The sequence below is a fragment of the Mchenga conophoros genome, linkage group LG19 (assembly GCF_057382185.1).
Source record: "Mchenga conophoros isolate Kocher_MC1m ecotype Shallow Benthic linkage group LG19, M_conophoros_male_GT1.1, whole genome shotgun sequence".
Classification (NCBI taxonomy): Eukaryota; Metazoa; Chordata; class Actinopteri; order Cichliformes; family Cichlidae; genus Mchenga; species Mchenga conophoros.
The window spans coordinates 15,117,061-15,143,376 of record NC_140544.1 but is presented as its reverse complement, the minus strand read 5'-3'; the positions used below and the strand labels follow the sequence as shown (position 1 = coordinate 15,143,376).

General features: G+C 40.7%; 2 protein-coding genes across 2 annotated transcripts; one reads left to right on the top strand and one right to left on the bottom strand.

The window, feature by feature from the left end:
- The first annotated feature begins 65 nt into the window (after window positions 1-65).
- psma6a (proteasome 20S subunit alpha 6a) lies at window positions 66-7,372 on the top strand. The gene is made up of 7 exons (XM_085256254.1): window positions 66-250; window positions 1,589-1,683; window positions 1,808-1,889; window positions 4,615-4,770; window positions 5,346-5,524; window positions 6,121-6,215; window positions 6,556-7,372. The coding sequence occupies exons 1-7, from the start codon at window positions 175-177 to the stop codon at window positions 6,611-6,613; spliced, it is 741 nt and encodes a 246-aa protein (XP_085112380.1). The 5' UTR covers window positions 66-174; the 3' UTR covers window positions 6,614-7,372.
- Window positions 7,373-9,565: 2,193 nt separating this feature from the next.
- nfkbiab (nuclear factor of kappa light polypeptide gene enhancer in B-cells inhibitor, alpha b) lies at window positions 9,566-13,265 on the bottom strand. The gene is made up of 6 exons (XM_085257326.1): window positions 12,939-13,265; window positions 11,290-11,395; window positions 11,003-11,213; window positions 10,495-10,583; window positions 10,129-10,389; window positions 9,566-10,035 (listed from the first exon to the last, which is right to left on the bottom strand). The coding sequence occupies exons 1-6, from the start codon at window positions 13,190-13,192 to the stop codon at window positions 10,000-10,002; spliced, it is 957 nt and encodes a 318-aa protein (XP_085113452.1). The 5' UTR covers window positions 13,193-13,265; the 3' UTR covers window positions 9,566-9,999.
- Window positions 13,266-26,316: the final 13,051 nt, after the last annotated feature.

Sequence of the window (26,316 nt, the reverse complement as noted above, 5' to 3'; positions counted from 1 at the left end):
CTGATTGAACTACTTGTTAAAAATAAAAATACAAAAACTACAGACAGTTGACCCGGATATGAAAGCTCTCGTCTGCTTCCGGTGCAGAATCGTGCCATGTTTTGCTTCTGTTTTAACCTCAGTTTAGTTTCAGATTCGGTCTAGACCACTTTACCTCAATTATTTCCTGCCGTCATGTCCCGGGGGTCGAGTGCGGGGTTTGACCGGCACATCACCATCTTCTCCCCGGAGGGAAGGCTCTACCAAGTCGGTCAGTAATAAGAGAACCGAACAGAACCTTAACCTGCTCTGTCATCACTGCCTGCTAGCAGGCTAACAGCAGCTACTCACAAAGCTCAAGGCTGATTAAATATGTCACCACAGGGCAGTGTGGCAAGAAAATAGCTATTATGAAAATTAATTAAATGTATTGAGGCAGTTAATCCGACTTAACGGAGCAACTAATGAGTCATATCATTAAAGCAAAACATTTCAGTTAGCTGCAATTATAGACTAGTAAAAGCTAGCTAATAATGTATAAAGGGGACTAAATTAAACGTTAGTTCTAGCTTAAGGTCCATACGGCCGGCAGGACCACGCATGCGCATGTGTTTATATGAGTATTGTTTTTATTCTAACAGCATCTCTCTAAAATTCTTAAAGCAGGGGAGTCGAACATGCAGCATGCATTAATGTGCATTAGTCATTTTTGTTCTTTTGCAGATCCACATCTCACCCTGTCGCTAGCATCCTACTCTGTCACACCAGATCTCTGCATGTCTTCTGTCACTGCATCCATGAATCCTCTCTGAGGTCTTCCTCTTTTCCTCCTGCCTGCTAGCTCCATCTTCAGCATCCTTTGTCCAATGTATCCACTATCTCGCCTCTGTACATGTCCAAACCATCTTAGCATTGCCTCTCTGACTTTGTCGCCAAACCACAGTCTGAGCTGTCCCTCTGATGTACTCATTTTTAATCTTCTGGGATGAAAATATGAGCATCTCCAGCTCTGCCACCTCCAGCTTGGCCCATTTTTTCAGTGCCACGTCTCCAAATTCTACATCACAGACAGATAACAAAAAATTCAACAAATAACTGTAGTTTGGAAACTGAACTACAAGAACTTGAAAACAAAATTTCAAATTAATAGAAAGAAAAACACAAAATCATAATAACTCTAATAAATTATAAAGCGTTAATTTGTGTTTCTATTTAAAGGCTAAGTGAAACAAGGAAACTGTAAGCAAATGTAAAGAACTGAATAACATAACAAATAGTTTCCTCATTCTCTTGTGTGAGTTATAATTGCTTTCAGTTTAATCATGAAGATATGGAAATATTTTGTCAAAAGAATCTGACATCGATGTGTTAGCACTGAAGAAAGAGAAGAAGCAAAATGAAAAAGAAAATAAGTAAAAGGTGCCTTTCTTTATCAGCACCTCAAAGAGTGATGTATTTGTGACACCAGGAAGTGAAATTTACAGGTCATTTAACAATCATCATCAATTTACTGATAAGAAGAACAAGTAGCTAGTTTGTTACTTTTTTAAAATGTTCAGTCATGAAGTTTGTGTATATTTCATTTTGCCTGCCTCTCTTCACTCTTCAGAGTATGCCTTTAAAGCGATAAACCAGGGCGGACTGACCTCTGTGGCCGTCAGAGGGAAGGACTGTGCTGTAGTCGTGACGCAGAAGAAAGTTCCTGTGAGTTTGCGTTTCTTTCACATTCGTGTGATCCGATTCCTAAAACGACATTGATTGGTGTATCGATGGTGGCCCGTGTGGCGAGTTCATCTGTTAGGGGCGCCTTTCTTTGTGTCTTCCTCAGGACAAGCTCCTGGACGCTGCGACAGTCACACACCTGTTCAAAATCACAGAGAACATAGGATGTGTTATGACCGGCATGACTGGTAAGCAGCAGGAAGCTTATTATCTACTCTTATTATGGGGGACAATGTTAAGCTTTTTTTCTCCAGTCTTCTTTGTTTCTTTTGTATAAAATAATAAGAAAATGGGCTGATTTGGCCCTGATGCAGCCTCCAGTGTATTAGCAGAGTTGTGATTTGGAGTTAAGGTAACAGATATACTCTATATTGCCAAAAGTATTCACTCACCCATTTGAAATCAAGGAATCCAGGTGTTCCAATCACTTCTATGACCACAGGTGTAAAAAATCTAGACATGCAGACTGCTTCTGCAAACATTTGTGAAAGAATGAATCGCTCTCAGGAGCTAGTCTTGGTAATATAGTGTAACTGAAGTTGCAATATACTCTCCTCACGATGTTGCAGCTGCACATTTTAGTTATCCTCTTCTTTCCTGCAGACTATTCAGAGTTACTGAGTTACAAATTATACTTCAAATAATGCAAACTTTTTCAGTGGCATGCAGCTAAGCTTGCAGAAGAACACAAGACATTTCCAGAAACTGCACATAAACACTTGCTTGAAATTTGAGACAGAGTGTATAAAAAAAATGTGTTTTTTCAGTCGACAATAAAGGTTGTAGAACAAGGAAGAGCAGATTTAAGTACAGGAAAAAGACAAGACAAACAGCGCTGTATGTGAGTAAACAGATGAGGGTCATGTGAAGCTTACATCTGTTTTTGTTTGTGGGTTTTATTTAAGAAGCGGCAGTGTTTAATATGAAAACTCAGGTCTGTCATTAAAGTGCCAGATTTAGTCACACATACATATATTCATCAATAATCTGTGGCAGGTTTATGGTTTATATTAAAAAAAACATTTAAGATGAAACTGCACACAAGGACTGAACACTAATAGAATAATAACATAACAGTGGGTAAAAGTCACATGATGAAATCACACACTAAAGTACAAATGAATGGAAAAAATAATGAGACTGATTATTCCTGGTAAGCAGTGTCTCATCTGACTTATGTTCCACAACAGATGCTTGTACTGGAAAAACTGCTGATATGTGCAATTAAAACTAAACCACAAAGGTTGTACTGCTTCTTCTCCTGCTCCAGCACATCCTGGAGATTCCCAGTCTCGGGGCTGATGAAACCTTTAAGAGCAACATATTAAGACAACAAGTTAATGTCAGCCTCTGCCTACATAAAGTTTGATTTCATCTAATCATGAATCAGCAGTGGCACAGCTGGATGTGCACCAACCCAGAAAAACAATCAACAACACTGTGATTGATCTGCTTGGTAGTAAACGTGCTGTGTAAACACAGAAAATTAGAAAAATTAAAGATACTTTATTGATCCCACAAGAACAGAAATTCAAATAGTGTAATAAAAACAGCACGGTTAGAAGTATGCAAGCCCATAATGAAGGCATTATTATGTTAGGTAGCACAAAATTTTATATACAACAGTTATCCATCCATCTTCTCCCACTTATCCAATTCACAGAGAGGGCCTGGAGCCTATCCTAGCGAGAAGTACATCCTGGTCAGGGCGCCAGTCTGTTACAAAGCTCACACAGAGTGACAACCATTCACACTCCATTCAAACCTAGGGGCAAATTAGAACTACCAGTTAACCTTATCCATGTAACTCCAAAGACTGGTAGATAGCCAACCTCTTGCCGCACACTAAACAATCTGAGCTTCCTCAGAAAGTAGAATCTGCTTATCCCCTTCTTGTACACAGCATCGCTGTTGGTCCTCCAGTGCAGTCTGTCACTCAAGTTTACACCAAAGTACCTGTAGCTGTCCACATGATGTTAAGTCAACCCACATCTCTTTTGTGTTGCTGACATTCAGGAGGAGGATTGACGTCTCTGGCTATAATATTATTAACTGTAATGCAATAATAGCAGTGTAGACATGGCATTTTCTCTTTTTCAAAGCTCTAGCAGTCCATGTAAGCACTCAGTCAGGAATATGCTCGAACACACAAGTGTAAGTGCCCACTATGGCGTAGCTCTGTGTTGATTGAACAAAGCTAAGCTGGAAAATAACTAACCTGTAACCTTAAACAGAGGTGGTAGAAGAACTCTTAATCAGAAGGTCCAGAAAGTCCCCACCATACAGTACTCCCTCGTTAGGTATAGATGTGATCCTGAGCTTATAGTCTTGTCTGTTTCCATTTACAGATTAAAGCTACAATAACTATTCCTAGTAAGCAATGTCTCATCTGACTCATCTCATGATCCACAACAAACCCTAGTATTGGAAAAACAATGCTGATGTATACAATTAAACTAAGCTTCCTGTTAAGACACCTAGCTCTTAAAAAGGTTGGCAGAAAGCTACCTCTAAGAGCCTGCTACCACTTCCAATGAGACCAACTTACCATATCATACCAGCTGTTAATTTTTTAAAAAGTCAAAGCACTTAAATAATTCTGGCCTCCAGCCCAAGTTACAGCTTCATCTGACCAGACTGATCCTTGATGAGCCCTCAATTTTTACAGAGGGAGACCACATGAGCTGTAACTAAAAATGTTTATATTACACAACTAAACAGAACTGAAACACAAATGAACATAGTCGGATCTCCTGCAGGGAAATGCCTGACCCGAGGGCTGTATCACTTCAAAGTAATTCATTTATTAAAACAAGCCCGTGTCCCATTAGTGAGAGAGCAAATGTTTTAAATGGCAGTTTAAAGTGATGTGAGCTGCTGTGACATGATTTTCTTTCCCTTCCTTCTGTCCAGCTGATGGCAGGTCTCAGGTGCAGCGTGCACGGTACGAGGCGGCTAACTGGATGTACAAGTATGGCTACGAGGTGCCCGTGGACATGCTGTGCAAACGCATGGCCGACATCTCCCAGGTTTACACCCAGAACGCAGAGATGAGACCGCTAGGCTGCTGTACGTAATTTGTGTTAGTGTGTGTGTGTGTGTGTGTTTGCATTTTGATATCACTCCATGTATTAAAACTGAAATTGAAACTTTTTTCAGAGCATTTTCTTAATGTCTGCAAGCTTCAGTTTACACAGTATTTTGAAATCTGATGCAGAAAGTTGTTAAATTTCTCCTTTTTTTGCGTGTCTAAAAATGTGGTGTGCAATGGGGCGATCGTGGCTCAAGAGTTGGGCGTTCGTCTTGTAATCGGAAGGTTGCCGGTTCGAGCCCTGGCTTGGACAGTCTCGGTCGTTGTGTCCTTGGGCAAGACACGTCACCCGTTGCCTACTGGTGGTGGTCAGAGGGCCCGGTGGCGCCAGTGTCCGGCAGCCTCGCCTCTGTCAGTGCGCCCCATGGTGGCTGTGGCTACAATGTAGCTTGCCATCACCAGTGTGTGAATGGGTGGATAATTGTGTATAGTGTAAAACGCTTTGGGGTCCTTAGGACCAAGTAAAGCGCTATACAAATACAGACCATTTACCATTTTATATGACTTCTTTCTTTTCTTTTTTGTCCTTTCCTATTTTCATTCCACCCTGCAGGTATGATAGTGATCGGGATTGATGAGGAATTGGGCCCACAGCTGTTCAAGTGCGATCCAGCCGGCTACTACTGCGGCTTCAAGGCCACGGCAGCCGGAGTGAAACAGACAGAGGCCACTAGTTTCCTGGAGAAGAAAGTGAAGAAGAAGCTGGACTGGACTTATGAGCAGACTATAGAGGTAAAATACACCAGAATACACAAAATAATTCCATATTCTTTTCTGTTGCACTGGAATTTTGTCCAAAAACGGCCCGGTAACGATGAAGGCTGCAGGGCGTTTCCGCCCTATGGAGCTTCGGGAATGTTGGGGATTTTACAGGATACTTTCTGGACAGCCGAGTAAGGGGAGTTAGGTGATTTTTATTGACGTATCAGGAAATGTGTGTGAATTTTATAGCTGTGACTATGTGGGGTAATTTCAGTGAATTGCTTGGTGTTTTCCAAGCCAGTTGACGTTAGGGAAGGTTGTTGATTTTTGGAAAAAAAATTCAAACAAGCCCTGTTGGAATTAGAAATCAGTCTCTGAATGGTTTCCTGTGGTCTCTGAATCAAAAAGATACTGACTTATTGAAACCCTCTTTAATATGGTAAAGTATTTATATCAGAGGTGGGTACATGAGAAACTGGGACTGTTGTCTTCCATTAGCTGAACTCAGTTGCCCACCCCTCGTATGTATGTATGTATAATAAATGCATATATAATAACTTTTTTCTTTTACTTTAATTTTCTGTATCATGTTTAAATACGAAGTTCTCCCCTTTGTCTCCAAACAGGCGGCTATCTCATGCCTGTCTACTGTTCTGTCCATCGACTTCAAGCCCTCAGAGCTAGAGATCGGAGTCATCACGGCACAAGAGCCCAAATTCAAGTGAGTGTTTTTCTGAAATAAAGCTTCTCGATAGCTTTGAGTAAGAACGTGATCTTGAGTCAGCCACTGCATCAAATTAGTTTTGCAGAACGAAGCGGGCTGTTGCTGATTAAAAAGTTGAAAGCGTTAAAACGCCGGTAATGTGTCGGCTGTGTTGGGTTATTGCTAAATAATTTGAGAAAAAAAGGCCGGTGTTGTAATGGAAATTCCCTAAAACTAAAAACAGCTAGAGGTTGAGATCAAAGCAAGGACTTACATGTGGAGCTTGTTCTCGATATATCCGTATGTGTGTTGGCAGAATGAAAAAGTATGACCGTATAACTGTGCGTTTGTGTTCCAGGATTCTGTCAGAGGCCGAGATCGATGCTCACCTGATGACTTTGTCTGAGCGGGAGTGAAGCGGTTTTATAAGAACGGATGATAAACAGTAAAAAGCATCAACACACAAAATGTCTCAGCTGGAAGGAAGATGAAGGAGGAGCTGGTATCATCTTCTTCAAAAAGAGATGAACAGTAACAGATAACCCCACCCCCACCCCTCCATGCTATCTGGTCACAAACAGGACATGATATTATCCATGTACCCAAACCCCTGCCCCCTCCTGTGTTTTCCTTCTGCAGCCAGCTGCTAAATGTCTCAGATCGTGGACGGGACATTCAGATCAGTCCCTGACGTGACACATAAAGTGTGACGTGGCAGCTGATGTGACAGACGGCCGCAGCGCAGCAGCTCAGCCTGAATGACTTCATGACATGTGTGACATGAGCAGATTGGAAGGTGGAGGTGTGGTAACACTACAACTTACAGCACAATACCTCTTAAATGTGGACTCAGTGGTCCTGTAGCTTCACTGTGCTCGGCAGTGCTTCCTGACCATCTTTTCTCAGGGCTACCACTTACATATGTGTCTCTCTTCTTCAGTGTTTAAGCTTTCCCCTCTGCACTGTCTTCAGTTTCAGGATGAAATTCATGCTCTGTACTCGATGATAACCCAGGGAACAGCTGTGGGAATTCTCCTACAGCAGCAGGTCATTGTCACACCCCTGTTTAAATCTGCTCAGGTCACTAGAAAGCTGGTGTTTTGATCTACCTGCCCTTCTGCTGCAGCTGCTGTACATTTCCACACTTCTATTAAACACACTTTTTATTTAACACAGGTGTTTGATTCTCTGCGCACATTCATTCCTGTCTGACGGCTCTTAGCTCTCTCGAAATTACTCGACAGAGTGTACAAGTGAGAATGCAAATGTCTGAACAGTCAGCTTCCACAGTAAACGATCTTTACTATGCCTGCTTCCTGATAAAAAGCGAGTATCATGTACCCATGAAGGTATAGCACAGTTTGTTTACACCCAGTGAGAACTGCACCTAATGCAAACGATTATTGTGCTGCATTCTGCTTTGCATTAATTTGATCGTTTCGCCTAACAACACATCTTCTTTGAAAATGTATTGAATCCACTATTTTCTGATGTCTGGGAGAAATTATTTTAAATAATCACGATCTCTGTGTTTAACAAGATAATTGGGATTGGGATTTTTGCCCCAATTGAGCCGACTTTTGCTGTTTATTTCCAGTACTGGAAACGCTCCTGCCGCGGTCAGTCGCTTTGCACATATCGCGACCTATGTGCCCACTCAGCAGCGCCATTAGACCGAGTACCCTCACGCTTACAATGCCCACTGCTGTCTGTGTGTTAAGTCTCATGATCAACCTTTTGTGGGTACAAAGTAAACAAGCACTGAGGCACCGTTTACTCTGGTTAGGCCGAAAATGGAGCAAAGTTCAGGCAAAAGAACATGTGAGATGATCCATTGTCGTTAATGGTCTGGATACTTGCTTTTAAAAAGTGCAAAGCCTAAGCTTGATGTCCACACTGAAACCTTTCTTTCTCTTTACTTTTCTGAAGCGTTCAAGCATCTGTAAGGTGTAGTATGCAACGTGAAAAACACAATATTATACTTTGTGCTCCATGCCAATTATTTAAAAGCTATGGTTAGTGTTTTAAACATAAATCTGCTGATATTTTATGCCGTATGATTACAGATGAGGCCACCCAGCAGAATACCAGTCCATAAAATCAACATTACTACTTTTACTCGAAGTGTACATGGTGAGTAATAATACTCACCATGCATTTTACCTTTGATTGTAGCTATTGATTCATTAATATGCCTATCACTTTAATATTGATTTTAAAGCATTGTCTGCTGTTGAGTAGATGTACAGTACATTAAAACTGTACTGGTCCAGTTCATTCTCCCTGTTAAGTGATAACACATCTACCCTGTTTCTGTTTCCAGATTTATCCTGCGCTCAATGACGCTTTTGTCTTTTTAAGAACAGCTCATTCAGTCGTTTTGATGCTAAATTGTTTGTCCTGTTGAGTAAGAATGTGACTTATAGCCTAAATACCCTTTTTTTTTTTATTAATATCTCTTAGCAGAAGACTTATTCAGTAGAAAACAATTAAACTCTTGTGCAGCATCATTCTTCACGTAATGCTTGTGTATTAAGGTGCAGGGCTGCCCTCTGACGCAGTATTCTGATTCGTTGCAGGCTCTGTGGCCATCTCCTTTAATTAAAGTCCTGGGTTGCCTTGTGGACCAAGGTTTACTATAAACAGTCTATAAACATGAACTTTAGTTCATTTTTTCTTTTGCGTAAGGGAGGGGAAAATATTTCATGTCTGCTAAAGTATTAAAATGTAAGGTTTAAACACAATTCTGCAGTAATTTAATGACAGTGGATATTTATTTTACACGCAGCTCCCTTCCTTCCCAACTTCTGTCACTTGACTTCAGCATCCTGTTGTTCCTGTTCTTCGGAAGGTGAATGACAAGCAGGAATGTCGCCAATAGCTGAATTGTTCCGTTCCTGGGAATTTCCTGTCCCTTCCCTCTTAGCCACACCCTCCAGAAAAACTTCCTGATTTAAATGACAGGGCAATTGACCTCATTACACACACAGAAAAATTCCCGAAGCCTCTTGTCTATACAAACACACACATCTAAAAGGAGGAATTCGCAGCTCAATTGACTACCAGTTCCTCATTCAGTGGAAAGGAGTTATCAGTGCTTTCCTGTATTATATGAAAATCAGAAAGGGAAAAAAGAAGTGTCCGGTCAGGAGTGAAGTTGAGCTGTCATGCTTTGATGGGAGCGTTTATACGAGCAGACTCAGTGACGGCAGCAGGAGGCCACGTGGTTACATTCATTTCCCGTGTAATTGCAGATTTTTATTGCCGTCAGGCTCTGCCGATTACGATTACACGCCATATACGACTACTTCTGATGTCTCGTGTAAAAATATTCCCATCCCAACAAATAACACGGTCACACAGGAGGCTTTCACTGTTAAATATGAGTGTTTTAATTTAATGGAGTGTGCTGAACCCATTTGCTGTCTCACATATACAACCTGCTCAACTGTACACATTCACAGCTTCCATAAAAAATACATCTTTGTATACACAGCATTTACACTATCATACAGCAGAGCTGCTGGAGGAGCATCTTCACGTATGTATGGACGTCCACAGAATACAAGCGATCCATCCCGTCATTATGTGTCACATGCGATCATGCAGTCGCCGGCAGTCTGTTTAATTCTTCCTGCTCAGCTGCCTGGAAGCGGTCACGTCACCTCGCTGCATCGCCCGACCCCATCGTTGTCATCCACGTCACAGCAGAAGTAAGGAACGTGCCGTGCCCCCCCATCCGTCCATCCTTCACCGTCACAGCCTCTGGTCTCTGTAACTTCCCCCGCCCTCTCGCTTCCTGCTAATGTCCATTCCACTGAATGTCATCGTAATTCACCTGCAGACACATGGGAGGAAATAGAAATGGTCACACACCAACTAGTGACACACTTCATTTGTGCCAGACCGGCTGTACGATTTTGAAACGTACCTCATCGTCAGAGTTCATGTGCTCCTCTTCGTCACTGTCGTCTGACTCGCTGTCTGGCAGCTCCCTCAGGTCAGGATGGGTCACAGAGTACAGCTCTTTGTTGATTTCCCAGTTATCCAAACCAATGGTGAGGTGATAGGGGCTGTGGCCCCCAAAGCTCAGGAGGTTTGGGTTCGCTCCTTTTTTCAGCAGCAGTTTGACCAAGAGGAGATTCTGCTGGTCCACAGCCAGGTGGAGCGCGCTGCGACCGTTATGCTGCTCCTGTAAAACAGCAAGGAGGCAAAGGCATTAGTATTAACAAAGAGACTAACAAAGATTAACAAAGAATTCTTTTATTTTTTTCCATACAGAAGAGGTGAAAGTTACCTTTGCATCAATGTCAGCTCCCAGATCTACCAGTCTCTCCACCAGTGAGAGGAAACCCTGCACTGAAGCCAGGTGGAGGCAGTTTTGACCTGCACAACACAGAAAAGGAAAAGAAAAATTAAAAGTTGATTCCAGAGCGAGACTGCAACAGGAAATACAAAGATGTATTTCCATATTCTTTTGTTATTCTTAGTAATTAGCAAAAACTGCTGGGTGTGGGTTGTGAAACACATGCATTCATATCAATGTTCTTTTTTGGATTTGATTTACTGTCTTTTTTAACCCCCCAAAAATACTGAGTGTGCATGGCAGTGCTTAACGGAAAAATGTTTGCACAAAAGTCTTAAAGAGAGGTGTCCACCTTTTTTATTTAGACATTAACTACTGCATAATAGGTTGGGTTAAGCTCCTCTTGGTCACTTAACTGCAGTCTTCGGGGCTAACTAACAGCAAGTGGACCCAAAAACTAAAATGTTAACGTGTCTCAGGCGAGGAAAGCATCACTTACCGTTATAGTTGCAGGCAGCCATCGCCGTGTGTAGGTGCTCTGGTCGGCTTTTCTGTGTGATGACGCTGAAGCAGTGCAGGTTACCGTGGCGACAGGCAATGTGGAGAGGCGTGTCTCCATTGTTGTCCACCAGCGTGGGGTCACAGCCGGACACCAGGAGGTTGAGACACACCTCCGGCTGTTTTGTTATTACCGCCAGGTGGAGAGGAGTCTGGAGAGGGACAGGTATTTTAGTAATGTCATGATGGCGGATGCAGGTGGGGTGTTAAGAGCTGTGTTGTGCATACCTGTCTCAGGTCATTCTGTCTGTTGAGGAAGTCTGTGTTTTTAGACTGGTCGATCATGGTTTTGATGAATTCTTTGGCCTCATGGATGATTGCCAAGTGGAGCAGCCTGCAGAAACATAAAAATAAAACAATTTAAGTAACAAACCAAAGATAAAAGCAAATTTTACACAACTTCGTGCCTTTTCGTCTACATCAGATACAGTTACAAAAAAGTATTAACTATGAAGAAAACACTCAATTATTTTCATAAATATTTGTAATAATAAATTTACAAGGAAAAAAAATTATTTTACACCTAAATAGAGTAACTTCCTGTGATTACAGTAAAATTGTGTAACTGTAAAACTTAAATGATTGATGTAACAGCTTCAGTTCAGAAGTGTCCCTTTGTTCTCTAACTTGGCTTTTATGCTTTTGTTTGAATTGGTGTAAAATACTATAGTGCTGCATAGAGAGTTACATTTGTTACACAAAAAAGAAAATGCACTCACTCAACAAGAATGGCCAATAGAAACATGTCTTACATAGGGGTGTCATAGTAACTGTTTATCAACGGTAATCCAGGGTTTTTCCAGATTCTTGTGAGGGTGACTTTGCTTACATGTAATCTCTCTTATCTTAACAAGTCTGCATTGTCCAGATCTTTCTGGTTTACTGATAAACAAAGATGGACTTTTATTACAAATTTTTTCTTTTTCTTTTGGGGAATGCCATTTTTGGTGGGTACCAATTGCTTTTTTGTGTCTGCTTTTACTTTCAATAATATGTTTGCAGGAAAATAATTAGAATGTTTAAAATGTATTTTGCCTTTCAGAAAACTTAATTTGAATTATTATATATTATGTGTCAGTGCTATACTTTTCTTTGAATTTGTGCAACAAACAAGTAAACAAAGGTTAAGCATCTACACTTGCATCACTTTTTAAAAAAAAAAAATACAAACCTATTCCATTTGCCTGTATAATTTTGGCATAAAAGTACTTCCATAAATTTCCGGTACTCTGCTTTGATTATTTAACTTATCTCTGGCCCAGTGTTAATGCGCGAGCAGTAAGCCCATTTAAAACACTAGGAACTATATTCATCTGCGGAGGAACTTTGTTAAAATAAAAGTTGGGTTTCGGGGACTGCTTTGTTATTCCCCTTGAAATAAATGTCAATAATAACTCGTACGCGCCTCTTCGAGAATCGGGTTTCGCCCCCAGTGTCCGCTCACTGCATTTAAGGTACTTTTTTCACATTTTTCTTTTCATCCTCTTTCACTTCTCGGGAACGCGCGTCGCTTGGATTCCTTGGTGACGCGCCCGGGACTTTCCCAATCTGACCCGCGGCCATAATAGATTCCCTCCTGATAATAGCCTTTTGTTTACGTCCAGCAGCGCCGTGTCTGACCACAGGTTGACCCGTTCTTAATAAAACCGGACACTCGTTCGGTACCCCTAAAATCCTGGCTACTTAAAAATTAATCCCCCACTCGGGTTAAGGTAGGCCTCACTTGGAGCAGAACTACATTCCCCACAGGAAAGGCATCAAATTACCTCCAAGACCCGAGCTGGGCCTTCTCCTAGCCTCACTGTTGCACCCCCCCCCCCCCCGAAAATAACTGGTAAACATCCGAGCTCGGTAACCTTATTCCGGGTCAAACTTACGTGTCTCCGTCTTCTGTGATCTGTGTCTGCCACTCGTACAGCTCTCGGGTTGCAGCGGGGAGCTGCTTGTGCTCCGGCGCCTCGCATTCCAGCTGGAGCCGGCGGATCTCGGCGGCCACAGCCTGGTACTCCTCCTCCTTCAGGGAATCCAAACCGCTGTCGAGCCGATCCTCCGTGGCCTGAGCCGTTTTCCCTTCTTTTGAGTCCCGACTGTAATCCATTTGGTTTAATATACTGGTCCTGTGAAGATCCATGTTAGTCCGAGGTGCGTTCAGTTGTGTTTTCCGACAGCGCTGCACTGCAGTAAATGCCCTCTGCTCTGTGGCTGCAGCGGGGCGGAGCTAACAGCTAGGTGGGGGATTTCCAGAAAACTGTCACTTAGAATAACACAGCACACAGATTGCTGGCTCCAACAGGGGATTTCTGTTGAGACACATATAAAATACACTAGTCAGTTTGTCACAGGGAGAGCGAAAATACTTCTGCAGGCTGCATGTTGTGCGCATAAATCATACAGCCTTCAGGGCATTTCACATTCCTATAGACTTATTAATTATGTGAGTAATTGGATTTGGATGCATGCAACATAAAGTCATTTCTTGGTCATGCAAATTGATTAAATCAAAGGTTTTGCACCTCACCAGTGAAACTGCCCAACACCACACATCTTTAGATGTAATTCTTCAAGAAAGGGAAATTTTAGTTGGGCATTTGGTGTTATGAAAATAATGACGATAATAAAAAAAATTAACATGGAGCTCGGGGAGGTGAAGAATATTCAGAGGAAAATCTCAGAAATTCCCAGATTAAAGCAGTTAATTTTCAAGCAAAAGTACTTGTGTATTTTCTGAGATTTAAGTGGTAAACTGAGAAAAATACAAATGCACGTTAACCCCCACCCCAAATTTTCTAGGTTTAGAGTGGCACATTTAAGGGGAAAAATTAGAATATTCTGTTTGATTTAGGAGTAAAAACCTGGACATTTTCTGGGATTTAAAGTGGTAAATGTGAGACCACTACACACACACACACACACACACACACATATATATATATATTTGTTAAGAATCCACATGGCTTAAGTTTCCAGTCAGGCTTATTATGACTGCAGTTGGTAAGCTCATCAAATTATACTGCAGTCTGACTGAGCAATAAGGAAATGCCAGTGATTTTCGCTCTGAATTGCCATCGTACAGTCAGAAACAAGGACTTTGAAGAAGCCCGTTTGTGATTGGGGCCAACAGATTTGACTTCTGTGCATCAGTTTTTGTTGCAAATCCACTGTGTAACGAGAATCATTTTATTCCAGGTTCTTCTTGTATATTTATGTTTTTAATCCTGGATTATTTGTAAGGTTTTTCTCCCTCTTTAAAAAAGCCCCTAATGCACCATCTTGAATGTGTCCCAGATGTTAGAAGCACAGTTTTAAAAGTTTAATATCTTATAGTTGAGTTCAGATCAATGTGTGTTTTTCTCTTGATGCACGCATGCAAACGCCTTCAAGTGCACCTTCATTAGCATGCTTCTGCTAAACCGCTCGACAGAAGCAGCAGACCTGAAGGAGGGAGCGAGGGAGGGGGGCTGCAGCAGACAGTGGTGGTACAGGAGTTTCCTTCAAAACTTTTGAGTGTGACCGCCCTGTGATTTCACTTCATTTATCATATGGTAACATAGTGTGATGAGCACAAACCAGCACGCATGCTAGCGGAGTTTCCCCAACATCCTCCAATCCTGACCACATGATCAAGTGTTGTTCTTACAGTATACTTTATTCCAAAGTAACACTGACATTTTTAAGGATACTTCTACTTGTTGTGTAATCCTAATTTTAACGCATACATAGAAAAAAAAAAACAAGTTTCCTGCAAGCATCGAGGTCAGAGATTACAAGCTTGCGCTAATAACTCTACTTAACATCCTGTTAAGTATTTTTAAACTGAGTGATGTGTCTGCAGATGATTTTTTTTAAGGCGAATCAAACTTCCACAGACTGCCTCTGTGCCTTCAGTAACTAAGAATGAAATCCCTCCCTCCATTCTCCTGCAGATAAACTGGAAGGACTCCAAGTTCTGGATAAACCCGCGAGACTCAACGAGGCTTCGACCTCTCCCTTTAAAAACAGACGACAGGCTGAACGTGATGTTCTGGAGGCCTCGGGGAAACTCCAGGCTTGTTTTACCTCCTATTGTTCCGTCTATGTGACCAGTTAGACGGGGAACCTCGTGGTCTTTGCTCTCTGTGCAAAAACTGTCACATTAGCAGCTGTTGTTATGCAGCATTGTTTGCAGTGCATCACGTTGTGCATACATATTTTGGTACGTTTTACAAGTGATCTACAGTGCATGTATGTTTTAATGTTCTGATGCGAGAATGGAAAAATTACAGAAACCACAAACAACGAAAGCCGCAGGCACACCCACAGTTGACTGCATGTACATGCTTTTTATGTAGACCACGGCTATTTTAGTTACCTAGAACTTAAATAGATACTAGGCATGAAAAACATCTTTATCAACTTAAATTATAAAGGTTTAAAGGGAGCATTTTCAAAACTAAACTAAATTAGAAATGTGCAGGAACGGTCTTTTGTTTTATTCCTGCATGATGGGGCTTTAATGCATGTTTTTACTGAGAGTGTGAAGGAAACTCAAGGCTTCTGCCAATCCAGTGTGGACTTATTCTAATCTGTATACAGTTTTGGCCAAGATGCACGCCTTACCCGAATGAGTAAGAGGAGTAGACTGGCTGTGTGCCTCGCTTCAAACTAATACTTAGTTGACCTTGTTACATTTGGCCTCTGACAAATACTCCCACATAATAACAATACAAGAGAAGTCAAAGCCAAAGCTGAAACTAAACTGAAAGCAGTGAGTGAGCCCACTCTGGTGTGCACTGTCCATCGCAATCAGCTTTGAATGCTAGTGATAAAAAGTCCCCAGTTTGAACCATAATAAAGCAGATAAATGCAGGAAAGAAATGCACTATAGTTGACACAAAATAACACGACAAAACAAAGCTGTTTTTCACATGTGTGCATGTGTCAGATCACACCTTTTATCGATTTTACATTTACAAATTTACAGTTTCTGTCACATCCCGGTGTATCAACAGTGACGGGAAGCTCTGGGCTGCTTTGTGTTCTTTAAATCCTGATATGCGTAGCTATGATTAGAATGAGTGCAACTTACTCACTTTGACTGGAAATCAGTCAGATTAAACCAGTGCGGCTCTGCTGACTGGAAGCTGTGTTATGTGACACTTTGAGACAAGCAACATTTAAAACAGTACAAAAAAATTCCGAAATGTTTTTAGACATTTAATTAGCCGCCTGAGATGCGGAAGAAGTACATGGAAATGATATTCCTGGATTTCTCCGTGCAGTCTGTGTGTTTTTTCAGGCTTTTCTAATTTCAGCAGGAGTTATCAGCATTCGCCCAGATCACCTCCTTAAGGCTAAAATGTACTTTTTAGTGGGAAACCTGGGGGAAGAAAGGTGGCGTCATGTTGTCAAAGCTCTGATAAGCTCTGTTTTTATTTCATTAATGGCTTTGTAAGAGAGGGATGCACCTTACCACAGACCTCCCTCACTATAAAATGGATAAATGGATCATGATACCTCACGGAGACAGAGTTACTGAGGCCCGACCCTGGTGCCAGGTTTTGTGAGTGAGCGCCTGGTACTTCCTCCTGAAACAGCCACGGGGGCCTTTAAGGGTCCAGTGCTCATGGGGGTTTGATGATCACCCAAACTAACTGTTGCCAAGTTGTCGTTCCAGCCTGATTTAACAGACCTGTGTGCAACATTTTTAACATAACCATCATAGTAAATGGTAAACTACACTTTAGTAAATAGTAATTTACTGTAGGTGTTGTTAAAAGGCAATTGTGGTCAAACATTTGCATCCACTTATCATGGGCATGAATTTTATGGTCATTTTGAGCTTTTAATGATTTCTTTTACCAGTTCTTTTTCGAGGGTGGAAAGGTCAGTATGCCTTAGCAAGTTGCACTGCCATGAGACACTTTTGATAGCTATCAACAAGCTTTTTGTATAAGTCTGGCTTATTTGACCGCTCTTCTTGGCAGGATTGGTAGAGTTTATTGAATCATGGCATGGACCTGGCTTTTAAACATAGTTCACAAACTTCCAATAGTGTTGTGGTCGGGGTTTTTGGAAAGGCCATTTCAGAAGTTTAATGTTATCCCATTTTATCCATTCTAAAACCAGTTTTTATGTGTTTGGAACATTGTCCTGCTGGAATAGTCAATTATGGCTGTTTCAACCATCCTGCTGTTGATTTGAGGGGAAGTTGAAGAAATCAGAGGTAGGGGTGACACATCCAAATAACTTACACACAGTTGTTTGAGCCAATGACCGTGGAATCTGTAGTTGTTTAGAAATGGCCCAAAGAGACATTCCCAACTTGTGTAAATGTACAATTCTCCTTCGGTCTTCAGTGAATTCCTTGGACTTTCCAAAGGAATATACCAATTAAAGATGTATGTTGCACTGTTTTCACTTTGGAAAAAAAACAGCCCAAATAAATAATTGACATGCATGCCCACGATGAGTCTATGTAAACTTCTGACCACAAATGTAGGTGGAAATGCAAAGTGGAGTTACAAAATACATCTTGTATTATATACACACAACTCCTTTGGTTTGTTTACATTCTTTTCTTGGAAATGATTAGCCAGCACCTCCTTTCCAATGCCATCAGATGAGGGAGCAACATGTAGTTTATCTTTTCTCAGTCACAAAAAGGCAAGATTTTATGAACCTAATTTTTTTATGAACCCGACCACCTAATCCAACACGTAGTCTGAAAGCCACACAAAAACACACCATCTACAGTTTTCCTCTGAAATAATCTTTTTGAAACTAACCCTATTCTGTCTGATTAGACAATAAAGATGGCAGAGTACTTCCACAGGTCAAAAGTGGTCCTGCATAAAAGGAAGTGAGATAAAACAGTGCCAAATATTATGCCTGGCATCCTCATTTGTCATTTGTCACCTCAGCGTTTCTCTTGGTTACAGTAATGATAACAAAAGCAGACCAAACAAAACATGAATGTGGTGGAAGGACAAGGAATAGTGGCGCCAGTTCCTGGCAATCCAGTTTGGCCTGATTGAGGTGAATTAAAAGTAAAGTTATTATACACTACTAAAAAAAAGAAAATTAAAGAACCACTTTTCAATGAAGAGTACAGCATCAGTGAAACCTCTAGGGTAGCAGAGGGGCTTGTTAATCAACCACCTACTTTTCTGACTGTGTTTTCAATAGTTTTGCAGTTATTTAGGGTCAGTGTTACTACTGGTAGTGTGTGGTGATACCTGGACTCTTCAGAGGTTGCGCAGGTAGTCCAACTCCTCCAGGATGGTACATCAATACTGGTCATTGGCAGAAGACTTGCTATGTCTCCCATCACAGTCTCAAGAGTATGGATGAGATTCCAGGAGACAGGCAGTTACTCCAGGAGAGCTGGACAGGGCCGCAGAAGGTCCTTAACGCATTGGCAGGATCGTTATCTGCTCCTGTGTGCAAGGAAGAAAAGAATGAGCACCGCCAGTGACCTTTAGCAGGCCACTGGTGTAAATGCCTCTGACCAAACAATCAAAAACAGATTTAATGAGGGTGGTCTGAGGGCCCCGTGCACACTGCCTGACCCTGACTGGCACTGGCAGGTCCACTGGTGCCCTGTGTGAAAGGGTTTGGAGAAGTCCTGGAGAATGTTATGCTGACCGAAACATTGAGATATGATGTATTTTCTGTGGTAAGTTAAATATTTGTGGAGTATAGTTAACTAAAAACTAAACTAGAAATTTCTTTAACTAAAATAAAAATAGAAACTAGGCTTTTCAAAAAAAAATAAAACTGAAACTATTTTGTGAACCTGGAAAAATAAATAAAATAAAAATATAGAGTAGAAGTCTTTAGTTTTACTCTCTGTCAGTTTGCAGAAAATGTGATCACGACCTGCCTGATGAGGGGTCGGCTGGTGTGCTTATTGAGACTCGGGAAATGCTTGTGAAAGCAAACTGAAATAATAATTAACTGAAAAATACAAAACTATAATAACGCTGATTTGTCAGAGTTGATGATGTTTTAAGACACTTTAGAAAAAAAACCCTGTTTTTCTTTATAGAGTTGATTACTAGAAAACTGGGGCTTTTTAAATGTCACCAGTAAACATGGCTATTTGTATTTTTTACCACCCAGTGTATGATATTTGATACAGTTATTGTGAGTTATTGAGATTTCTACACCACCAGTGGGATTTCTTTCCCGCGAAAAACAGAAATTGCTCAATTCACTTTCAAGCAATATGTTCCAAAAGAAAAAGCCAGGTACAACAAATATGATAGAAATTTAAACCCATATGTGCAAATTAATGTTAAAATAATTTTTTAAAAATTAACCGAAGGTTCAATAAAGACACAGAAATAAATGTCTGGCAATTACTTCCTGGTTCATACTTTAAAAGGTTTACATCCTCCCAAGAGCCGGAGTGTCATTGCTTTGGGTTTGCAGATGTGTTGGGTGTTACTAGCTGAATCCGAATCCCGAACCATTGAAAACCATTGAATGAACTGAATGTGTAGGAGTGAAAAGCCTCCTTGCGTGAGCCCTTTCTGTTTCCATTCTCTAGGTACAGTCATTGTTATATAAATGCACACCTGCAGCATATTTGTGCTTGATAACATTGAGCGTGTGGCGTGGGAATCCCTGGGTATTCTGAACACGACCAGACATGTGCTGCGCACAATGACTCACTATGAATCACACACCACGCACAAAGCAGTGTGGTAAAGGGTCAAAGTTAATAATTGTGACTCATCAAATCAGTAAACTTGTTAAGACTGAAAGCATGATAGAGATGTGAACTCTGGACTTTTACTCTGCACACCTGTTTCTACCTGCTTCCCCATTTTTCTCCATTTCCTGCTTCCTCTCCCGGACCACAGACTCCACTGGAGGATTTTACAGTCATGTGCTTAAAATGCACGCTACTCTTCTAGTTTACTCGCTGTCAGCAACCTGTAGTGTACTTTACTGTATAACCCTGTGTGAAGACAGACAGCAGCCAAAACAGCTGCTGTTAAATTTATAGATAACATAATAACAATAATGAACTTTATGCATACAACACCTTTAAAAATCCAGTTTCCACTAAAATTGTGCGCTCAAATAGTTGGAAACTATTAACTACAGGAAGAACTACAGTGTAATAATAATGCTGTGCATTGAAATAAAATTGGAATTTTATAAGTTTTCCGGATATTAAATTAAAAATTTACATTAAGGAACCAGGATGACTTCAGATATTTGCAACTAAGGGATTTTTATGATAGGGAAGAAAGGCCCAGTGAAAATTTGGACAAAAGCTGCATAATTAGAACCACTGTAGGTATAATATCTACATTTTACCATCAGCTACTGGAGAGGAAAGAAAATACAACACTTTACATTAAACAGAAAGAGTGAAAGAGTAATTTTCTATTGGTGATACAGACATGTTGAAGACCCCTCTCATGTGTTTTGTCTTTTAATTTTTGGGCGAGCATGCATTTTGTTGTCAAAATTCTGGGTCATGTTTGGTGTTTTATTTAGTTAATGTGGCAGAAAGTATTGTGTCAAAAGAAGATGGGTAATTGTTTAAAATCTCATTGACTGGATGCAACTGACTCATAAGATAAGATTCCACAAGGAAACAAAATAGAGAGAAATGGAGGACGTTTACATGTCAGGGACAGGGTGAGGACTGAAATGTTGATCTAGAGACAAAGCACTCCAGATTGTACACAGGTAGCAGTTGGTCTGTTTTGTTTCGTTTGTGTTATCTCTGAAGTAGAACAGAAAGCAAGACATTAGGGAACAGCACAGCAAGATAAAGTCAAGGTAAAGATGAGAAAAACTGACACACAAAAAAAAGAAAATAGGCAACCATTAAATACCAAAACCTCTCATCTGTTGTAGGGTTAATACAGAGAGACAGGCCCCTCTAGAATCACCACTTAACCTAAACTCTTTGGACTCTAGCTCGTGGATTTAAATGCGCGATCTTCTTGCCGTGAAGCAACAGTGCAAACCAAAGCAGTGAAAGTGGAAAGTGATTTAATGAGCCTTCTCGGAGAGTATGCTCCAAAGCTGAGGGGGCGGATGGTACCTTTGGTTACAGAAAGTCAGGTGCTTAACTCTGACCTCTGTATGCACTTTCCTGATGAGTTTATGGACAATCAGATCCACCCCTCGCTCGTCATATCAAGAAAATGCTCAGCTCAAGACTTCATCACCAGTCTTTGACACGTCTACATCTGCACAACTGAGCACGAGGAAGAACATGACGGCTGGCAGAGCACTCGGGTCTCTCACTGTCAAACTCACAGAAGTGTTGAAACTATCGTGGAAGACTCAGAAACATTCATCTCTAAATGAGATAAGACAATCAGCTGTCGTGCATGACACCCACCCTCCTGATCTACCCGTAATCAGGCTTCAAAAGACACATTCCCACACTTTATAATAACAATTATCAATAATTGGTTGATTGTTAGCTCAGTTTATGGCTTTTTACTGTTAACAAACATTGTATTTATGATTAATAATGTTTACTGATGGAGTGGCGACAGCGTAATTTACTGTGAACCATCATGGTCTGTTTCTCTCACTGGTTAGTTTTACTTTGGTTAGGTTTAAGCACCAAAACTGCTTGACTAGTTTTTTGAAATTGTTGTGGTTTGGATTAAATGTGATATCAGACTGAGACCAATATCATTGTTGGCAGGACATCGGCATCATGGGACCAATGCCGAAGGACCCGGAAATCTCTGGGAGCAGGTCTGATATAAAATGTTTGTAGGGCACAAACTGATGATGTGTACACAGTATATAACATGACTCATAGCTAATGACATTATTTATTACTATTTCATTGTTTCTTGCCAGTGAAATAACTGTTTACCAAAGTGTAGCTTACCATTTATTACTGATGGTTATGTTAAAAATCTTGAAAATCAGGTGTTTTAAACCAGGCAACTCAGCAGCTTGGTGACAGTTAGAATTGATTTTAACATTTTACCACCACAATTTGTCACTTGAAGCACATCTGGCCTTTCAGAGTGAAAGCGTCGATGGTGGTTTTGTTTAGGCCATAGGGGTCCCTCGGCTTTACAAGGATCTCTTTGAAAAAGCTCACAGAGCCGGAATCCTCTGTTAAATCGATTTTTAAAGTTTTCATAGCCCTGTTTTGTTTAGCACTGTTGCTTCATGGCGAGAATCCACCAGCTGGGCTCTTTCTGTGCACCGCTTCCTCCCACAGTCCCCCCCCACACACACACACACCCCTTTTTGCCTCAATTCAGATAATTGGTTGTGGTTTTAACTTGGAGAGGACTAAATAATGATCAGTGCTGACCCATTTACCAACACAGATCCTAACTCAAACCCTAGGAAGTCAGAATATATCTTTTTTTTTTTAAATTAAATTGTTCTCCCGAGTCTGGCACACGTTATAAACCAGGGGTGTTGAATTCCAGGCCTCAAGGGCCGGTGTCCTGCAGGTTTTAGACCTCACCCTGGGTCAACACACCTGAATCAAGTGATCAGTTCATTACCAGGCTTCTGGAGAACTTCAAGACATGTTGAGGAGGTAATTTAGCCATTTGAATCAGCTGTGCTGGATCAAGAACACATTTAAAACCTGCAGGACCTTGAGGCCTGCAGTTCAACACCTGTGTTATAAACTACCCACATTTTTTTCAGGTAGGATTAGGGTTATACGTGTGACTTAAACCTCACAGGGTTTATTAGACTGAGGTTTTGTTTACAGCCTTAAAAATAACCTTTTAAGACATCCAAGGGACCTAACAGAAAAGATACTGCAGGTAAGTAAAGTTTCTGGGCTTTTTTTAACTTTAGTATGTTTAAAGAAGCGTATTTTCAGGCCCATGAATTACATTTTTACAGCCCTCAGCAGATATTGTCAGCGGTGAAAAGCACAGTTTTTATTTGAAAGGTTATTTTTATCCAAGCCCCAAATCTCTTTGAGCAGATAGTTTTGACAGAGAGATAGAAGATGAGCCTTTCATATGGTGTAACTTGTTGTCTGTCCAACCTGCTGATGCCAATGTTTGCTTCTCTTACTGATGTCATAGACAATAATTTGCTGTAGTTTATCCTTGGAAACTATGATGTAAATCAAGACTCTGATGCTCAAAATTGTGCAAAAAATCCTGCTGAATAAAAACAGATTTTGGTTTTACACTGATTAGATTTTAATTAGTTTGGTTGCAGTTTTTATTGGAGCTTAAAGCTGTTTTTTTTAGCCATGAAAATTTCATATGGCTATCTCGTGTACTCAGGAAGTCATGTTGGAAAAAATAAGACAAATTAAAAACGTAAAATTTCCAGCCTATTCCTGTGTACTGCAGGGGCCTGTAGCTTGGAAAACATTCACTGTATGACGGTAAAAATTTCATTAAATAGTCTAAATCAGATGACTCTGAGGTGGTTAGGTAGGACTTTTCCACTCATATCTGATGCCATGTTTCCTATCATGATCACAGAGCCGCTGGAAAATACACACACAGTTATTAGCAGTGAAATCAATCTGGAATAGTTTACAGAACTTCTTGTCTGTAGAACATTTTGATTGCTTCCTCATTTACATGACAGGTTTTCCATGGGCTCTCAGATTTTTGGACCTCACTTGTGCAGATATGTGGAGAAATTCCAGCAGTTGCAGCTTTGTGTGTGTGATCAGTGGTTGTTAACTCTTTTTGTTGATGTCTCTAAATTTTGCTGAATCGGCTTTAATGAGCTGTTGGGGGTTCATACAGTCAGCAGTCCAGACTTCCCCTTTCTACTGCTCAGTGTTTTTAATTCCTTCCATCTCACAATAGTCTGTTGGGAAACTTGCTGAACATGTTGAGCAAATTGTGATGATGCTGCAGAGATTAAATCCTCCAGTTTCCTGCTGTGACAACAAACAACTGGCTTTTATTTTGCATGGAACAAACGTAACAGTGCGCCAGAGATGATCTCAACTATTTTTATGGTCACACAGACAATGGGCCCCACTGTAGGAGAGGATGCAAGAAAGAGAAGCATCAAGTAGTCTTACTAGAAAGAGGCAGCCACTAGAGACTCTTTGTTTCGTACAAGATCGCGACTTATCAGGCCACGCTGTATCATAAAGACCTCATCCTAACAGAGCACTTCACTCTCAGAATCTGGGCTTTCTTGTTCCTGAGCCTGGTTCTTCTTGTAATTTCTTCCTGTTAAAAAGGAGTTCTTCCTCCCTGCTGTCACCTGTTCACAGCGAATCATCTGATTGATGATCAGCTGTGTAAAAAAATAAATAAATAAAAGAATTGAATAAGGTGTTTTTTAACAACAGCAACAATGTTGTCAATAATCAGAGCATATTCTCCGTAACCATGCTTGGTTAATATATACTCACCTGCGATGTCGGTCTATTAAGTACATGTGTTCACATCTTTATCTAGTATCTAATCAGCGAGTCACATGACAGGAACTCAATGCATCTGGCCCTAAAGATGAAATCAAAACAATCTGCTGAAATTCAAATGGAGCATCAGAAGGAAGAAGAAAGGTGATTGGAGTGACTTTAAATGTGGTGTGGTTGTTGGTGCCAGGCGGAAATGCTGACCTACTGGGATTTTCCCACATAGTCATTTCTAAAGTTTACAGAGAATGGACCAAAAAGTAGAAAATATCCAGCAAGCAGAATTTCTGTTGAAGCAAATGCCACATTGATGTCAGATGTCCAAAGTGATTGGATAGACTGGTTTGATCTGACAGGAAGGCAACAGTAACTCAAATATCCACTTGTTACAGCTGAGGTATGCAGAAGAGCGTCCCTGAATGCACAACACATCAAACACATTGGATCAGGTGAAGCAGCAGCAGCAGGAGACCACACCAGGTGTCACTCCTGTCAGTCAAGAAGAGGAAAGGTCGAGCACCTTTGGGATGTCCTGGAACAGGAGATTCACATCATGGATGTGCAGCAGCTGTGTGATGCTGTCATGTCAGTCTGTGCCACAAAGACATACAGGAATTCTGAAGGAAAAAGGAGGGCCGACCTAACAATAACATTATTGTATCTGAGTGACCACTAAGTTTATACTGACTGATATATCACATCTGCAGGAGCTTTTAGATAGATATATGCATGTGTTATAAATAAGTGTCTGAACTTCAGAGTGCTAGCTGATGCTCAGTGTCCTCTGAGCCTTTTTGTTACATTCTGCAACATTTCATTGTATTTGTTGAGAAATCTTTGTGTAACCTGAGCCGACATCTATAGTCACCGTTAAAGAAATTTGCGAGCACCAGAAAAAAAATATCAGTTCAGCACAATCATGGAATGAACAAGGTTTAACGTCACATAAAATTTTACTTAAAAATTAATACATCTAACATCAAACATTGCTTGTTTGTCCAGAGAATCAGCCATTATGCAGCAATCACAGTTTTGCAGACCTTTCAGCATTCTGGCTGTTCAAGTGTTGAGGCAATCTGGGGAAATTTTTGTGCTTACTTCCTGAAGTGCCTCCCACAAGTTGCATTGTTTTTATAAATGCTTCTCCCATACCATAGATATGATCAAGCTGCTAGAAACAACAGCTCAGTACACTCGCTGTCTGAATTCCTAGCTTATTTATTTGTTTTGGAGCTGGTCGTCTTTGACACAGAATTTCTGCTGCAGTTTTTTAATGGTATAGTTAGAATTAGGCAATGGGCTATGCAGATGTATGCCTTCTTTAAAATAAGAACAAAAGTTGCTGTTCTTACATAACTTCAACTTTTTCCAGTGATCAGCAAACCTTTAACATGATGATTTTTTAAGTAACACAATGTGCCCTTTTAGGTGTGAGTGAAGGCTGCCTAGAATAGGTCACTGTACATAAATGCAGTTTCCCTTAAAAATCATAAATATTTATCATTATTGAGTCATCAAATTCCATTTCGATAGATTTATTTTAGAGAAGAAACTTATAAACTATCACAGACTATAGATCGTTTTTCTTTTCAGACGACCTCTTTGGAGATCAATATTCGACTTAAATAAATCGTTTGGGTTTTACCAGTCTGCTTTACAAGAGCATTGTGAGACCGCGATCCTCAGAACGGAGAATTCCCTGCAGGAAGTGAATCCAGAAGGATATCTGGATTAGTTTATGATTTTTTTTCTTAGGAGTCATAAGACAGTATCTCACAATCTTTGTTCCTTAACCCCAACCCAGACATGTTGGTATTTATGTGTCCAAATTTTGCCCAAAGGGAAAAAAATAAATAAATAAAAATCCTGATCTAATCCAGAAGTATCCATGCAGAAGAGGCACAAAG